Source organism: Thalia democratica, chromosome 1 (genome assembly GCF_965202585.1).
Source record: "Thalia democratica chromosome 1, ktThaDemo2.hap1.1, whole genome shotgun sequence".
In the NCBI taxonomy this organism is placed as follows: domain Eukaryota; kingdom Metazoa; phylum Chordata; class Thaliacea; order Salpida; family Salpidae; genus Thalia; species Thalia democratica.
The window spans coordinates 40723484-40729483 of NC_139165.1; the positions used below are offsets into that span (position 1 = coordinate 40723484).

A 6000-nucleotide genomic window follows, 5' to 3' on the forward strand; every position below is an offset into this window, starting at 1 on the left:
CACTTTTTTTTTCTATATGATATTTATTTTTTCTCAAAGTAAAATTATACTACTTAACATGTAAAAATTTTTTAAAATTACAGGGTTTTTATTTTGGAATTTTGTCAAAATGTCCAGGATTTTTTGTGGTTTTTTGTACATAATTCCAGGTTTTTTTTAATTTTTTAAATTTCAGGTTCTTCCAGGTTATTTAAGCCTAAATTGACAAATTCCAGGTTTTTCCAGGAATCTAGGTTTTTTGGCAACCCTAATTGTTGCAATCAACCCAGTTGCCTATTTTCATACTTGTTAAAGTTGAAAGTAAGTTTTGAGTAATAACAAGTCAAATTTTTAGAAGAGTTCTAAATGTTCCTTATAGAAGATGGAAAAAAAGCTTATTTCATTAAAAACTATATTTTCATACAAGTTTTCAGCCACAGTTTTTGAATTCATTCAATTTCAAGATTACAAAACCTTATTAAAGTGGATAAAAAACAATTCTAATTGGAAACTTCTTTCTAAAAACACATTTTAGTATATCTTGTCATAAAGTATTTGTTTTGATTTTTATACTAAAATTGTTCTTAACACTGCAGACAACACATCCTAAAAGTTTAACAAAAATCTACAAAACAATAATTTTTTTTAAGTATTTAAATCAGGAAAACTTGAGTGAAAATTTATTACTCTAATTTATTGTAGAAAACTACAGGTTTGCAAAAGTTTTTTTGAAAGATTTTTCCAGGCTTTCTAACCTTCTTCTGGGTTTTTGTGCAAGTTTTAAAGTTCATTTTTAGTACAAAACAAATTTTATGTTGAAAATTGTCTTAATAGTATAAAAAAATCAAAAAACATTGTAATGCTACTATAAATATGCTTTAAGATTTTAAAAAGTTCAAACAGAACAAAAAAAAATGTATTTGAAGGTTTTTTCGCCTAAACTGTCAAGTTCAAGGTATATCCAGGTTTTTTGGGTCACCTTGTTAATTAATCTAAAAAATTATAAGTGACTTTTAAAGTATTTATTTCTTGAATATGTCTATTAGTATATTATCTTAAATAAATACAAATCAAATTTTGTACTTTAAGTTTTATTTTACCATGGTTTTAACATTTAACATTTGTCATTTTCATAACCAAAACTATATATATAGAATTATAAATTCTTATAATTTTAATATTACAATTTCTTAAATCTTGTGATAAATAACCAAATAAGACTAAGAAGACAAATTTTGGTTTGTAATTACCATTTAGAATGGTATACGAATTAAAATTATTTTCACATATGTTATATATTAACATCCACATTAAGCTTTCAACTATGGGTCAATGTTAATTTTTGTAAAACAAATGTTGTATCCCCATGGTCCCAATTCATTCTTTGTGCGACAACAATAAAACTCTGTAATAAGTTTTTAACAAAAAGTGTGAAAACAAAACTCAAGCTAGAACAAATTACAAAAAATTATGTTGAATTAACTGATAACACACAAAAGCCAAACATTTGATAACCATTGTGACTTTTATTTTTTTATATATTATTCAAAAATCTGTGTAGTAACCTTTAGTGCGCTAAGCATTGATGCGGAACTGATAAACTTTCTCTGGTATAAATTTACACCTGCTAGCACAGGCTTACAAACCCTCCACATTTAAATTATGTTTTATTTAATTAAATTATCTTAAAAAAAAATATTTTTATCAAAAGCAATTATCTAACATAAGTGTATAAATCAGTAAATTTGTGTGTTAGCTTATCAACTTTATAAAATAGTATTACATTACAAGTATAAACCACAATAAAACGTTTTATTAATAGCAAAGCTGTTTTTAAATTAAAAGAATATGAAAAAGATCTGCTAAACTATTCAAAATTAATGAAATAAAATAAATAAATCACATTAGTATATAGCTTTTTTGTACTACATATTTTATACAGAAAACTAAAATGTGTTGTTTGTTTTAATAAAAATGTTTTTAAATGAATCCTGTCTTAGATCTTTGTATTAAACACATTAAATGTAAAGAACTTCAGTCAAAAAAAAATATTTTTGTAAAATTAAAAAACTACTCATTAAACACTTTTTTACAATCGACTAAAAATTGAAATTTATAGTGGTAAGTTTAAAAACACTGTATGAATACATGAATGGTACTTGAGCTTATTCAAACACTTTTATCAACAATCATAACTTTGAAGTTATAACTTTTTTTGAACTATCATTCAGAAAGTAAAACAGCAGACTATCAAAACATTTAAAGTTTAAATAATGATTTATTTTTAACAGTGATGGCATGCAACAAATACAGTTTATAAAAATTTAAATCAATATAAATTTAAATAAACTAAAGTTAATGAAAATCAGTTACTTAAGCATTTATTTACCAAAATTATAAATAAATTATAAAAAGTAAAAAACATTTAACAAAGATATTTTTTAGCTACATGATACTTATAAGGCTGTTTCTTAAATGAGATTAGCAATATAAATTGTCATAAAACTATGGTGTTTTAGCAACTAATAAAATGTAGAGCTTGTTTAACTAACAATTTAATAAATATTGGGTTTGTTTTTTAGCTTAACTATAAGTGAGTTATAAAAAAAACTAAATTAGTTTAACAAATACCTGAATTTTTTGCCTACGCCTCTAATATACAAGTAAGTGAATTCGGTGAACTCATGTGTTGTTTTGTAATGTTTTAAATTTACAATATGTTTTTTATACGTTTTTTGTTTATGTTGCTAAAAAATTCACTTATCATTTATCAATTAATTTGTTATTTATTTTGTGTTAAAATTAACAATAAGAACCAATGTAAAATGTAAATGTTCACTTGTAAGCTATAGTATTATTTTTTTTAATCATACATAAATTTATGAGCAAAATATCTTAGAATTGTTTTAAGTTAAATTTTAAACTATTATAATAATAAACATTGAAATTTGTTTTATTACATTAAATCATTACTCAAATAAACCTTATTTATTCTGTGTTGTTTTCTATTTTACTAGGATAGCCAAAAGTTTTTTGTTAACTTTTTCCTGGTTTAAAAAAATAAGATTTTGTAATATTTTTAGTTTAAAATTTTATTAAGGTAAAAAAATCGCCACAGTATAAAAACATTCAAAATACACTGTAAAGCTAATTTAAATGTTATTCAATAAAAATAACTTTTTTTGTCGTTACAATAAACTTTTGTATATTATCAAAATTTCATTACTTTACTGTGAAAAAGCTTAAAATTCCTGCTTTATTAGTGATTTTTGTTTGAAATTCCAGGTTTGTTTTCCAAACTTATCTATTTAATGGTTTTTTTTCCAAAAATGTCAAATTACAGGTTTTTCAATGGCTCAACATTTTTCTGGCAACCCTGTTTATAGCTTCTGAAACCTTTTGAGAACCTCTTTGAGTAGCACATTTTATTTATACTATTTTATTCTATGTCTGAAACAAATGTTGTAACGTTAAACAACAAGTTAAATGGCAAAAATTTCATAAAAACAACATTTTTTAAAAACCTTAAATACTGGATTATAAATAACAGTATTCTATTAAAACAATAAATTTCTATAACAATCAAAAATATAGTACATAAAAGAAATTTTAAATTTTTAAGCTGTAACTACTTTCAATACACATGCATTTTTACTGAATAAAATAAACTCTTTGAAGGTTTTAAAGTATGCCCAAGTTACCAATTTAAGATTACAACAATGGTACAATAATAAATTCATTTTATTTATCATTTAAACAATTTATAAAATAACAACTAATTAAACAAACTTGCGCATAGGAAAGTTTAAGCAATTAAATTACAATCTTAATAAACATTAAATACATTAGAAACATGCAGCTGTATTTAGTAGATTTTAATTTCAAAAAAAGTTCCTAAAACAATTTTTAATAATTTTGCTATTTGTTTTTAGCAAGTTGATGTTTCAAAGTTTTTACTATTACTACAGCAACCAAGTAGTTTAAGTTATATTTAGTTATAATTACATAACGCAACTTTTGAAAAATATGATAAATTATCAGCAATGTTTCATTAAATAACTAAAAAACAAAATTTTAGTTTTTAAATGTTTAACTATTTTACTGGTATAATATAAAGCTTAAGTACCCAACTAAAAAAATAATAAAATAACAAACGATGCAAATAAAAAAACAAATTTAAGGGCATAGGGGGGGGTAAACACCCTTTTTTGGTTTTTTATCTTATTTTATATAGTTTTTACTAAGCTACAAGATGCTTTTTACAGATTCAAAAAGTTCAAAATAATTTTTGAGATATAGCCGGTCAAAGTCGGAGGCAACAATAGGAACCTTATGGGAGGCGCAAACTAAAACGGCAAATAACTAGAAATCACTAAAAATCTATCTCCTCCTACGTTTTTTAAGATAACTACTTCAAATTTTCAGGAAATATTCCTTGGAATATTTAGAAAATTCTGTCGGAACAGAATTTAAAAAAATTAAAAAATAAAAAAATTATAATAAAAAAACTAAAAAAAAACTGTTTTTTTTGTTTATTTTTTATATAAAATTTTTATTTTTAAATTTTTTAAAAATTCCTTCCGACAGAATTTTTTAAATATATCAAGGAACATTTCCTGAAAATTTGAGGTAGTTATCTCAAAAAACGTAGGAGAAGATAGATTTTTAGTAAAATAGTCTATTTTTGCCGTTTTAGTTTGCGCCTCCCATAAGGAACCTGTTGTTGCCTCCGACTTTGACCGGCTATATCTCAAAAAATATTTTGAATTTTTTAAATCTGTAAAAAGCATTTTGTAGCTTAGCAAAAAATATATAAAATAAGATCAAAAACCAAAAAAGGGTGTTTACCCCCCCCTATGCCCTTAATTTATTTTGTACTTTACTTTAACTAACTGCACAGTTATTTCAAAAACAAATAGTGTTATTTATTAGAATTTTTTATCATGAATTTTACTATTTTACTTGCTCAATGAAAAACTTAGATTATTTAAATTTTATCGTCACATTAAAAACTAATTAAAAAAGAAGTAAAGAAGTACTGAGAGTTAATAACTTATAATTTATTACAGTGCAATAAAAAAGTATGGTTAAATACAAATATAAAATATTGTTCTTTGATAATCTCTAAACAAATTTAAAAGTTCTAAAACAATTGTTAAAGGGCTACATATGGTAAATTATCCCCTAAAATCTTTTTTAGTTTTTCCCTTTCATGTTTCTCAGGCAAGCTGGGCTTAATGTTCTGCTCAGCTCTCTTCTTCTGCACGTCCGACCAAAACTGCTTGCACAGCTTGACATTTTCAAACACCAGTTTGCACTTGTCCTTGTACTGAATTCTGTTGTAACCAAAACTTGCCATGCACTTCTTGCTTTCCAGCTGCTCGTGTATGCAAGGGTCTGAATCCGGGTCTTTCTTGTTTATTTTTGCAGACATTGTTATGATATATGTTTTATAGTCCTATAAAAAATAATTATGAACATCTATAAGTAATTATCAAGAAAGGTCAATTGTGTGTGTAACTGCTAGAATAATATATGTATTTTGTTTTCTGTACAGTTGAAGTATTATTGAGGAATAATGTATGGTTATTTGCATTTACATATACTTTACTTGGTGATTTTAATGGTATTTAGAAATGTTTTTAGAGTTTTTGTACTACAAGAATTTTTAAAATAAGTTTAATGAATTAAGATTTAATCAAGGTTACATGAAAATTCAAACTCTGTTTTTTTAAATCAAAGGCTACAACTCAAAAAGTATAAAATATTTAAAAAAAATAAAAAACTGGTTGCAATTCTAATGAATAAGATCTTAATAGAAAAAAAGTGGAGAAAAAAGTTGTTTGAAAAGAATTAAAAAATGCTAAAGACTACTATACTTATAAACCTTTTTTAGCAAAAAATTATACTGTAATGCTATTTTAAGCTTTTTTTAAAATAAATAAACTTTCAAAAGATATCTAACCTAATATTGCATATATTGTTGTTTTCTTATAAAACCAAAATTTCAATGTTTTATTT

At 23.8% G+C, this 6000-nt stretch overlaps 1 protein-coding gene across 1 annotated transcript; it reads right to left on the bottom strand.

Moving 5' to 3' along the window:
• Positions 1-4834: 4834 nt before the first annotated feature.
• On the bottom strand, positions 4835-5433 carry LOC145846269 (coiled-coil-helix-coiled-coil-helix domain-containing protein 7-like). Its single transcript, XM_082953150.1, has one exon. The coding sequence runs from the start codon at positions 5411-5413 to the stop codon at positions 5135-5137; it is 279 nt and encodes a 92-aa protein (XP_082809276.1). The 5' UTR covers positions 5414-5433; the 3' UTR covers positions 4835-5134.
• Between the last annotated feature and the right edge of the window lie 567 nt (positions 5434-6000).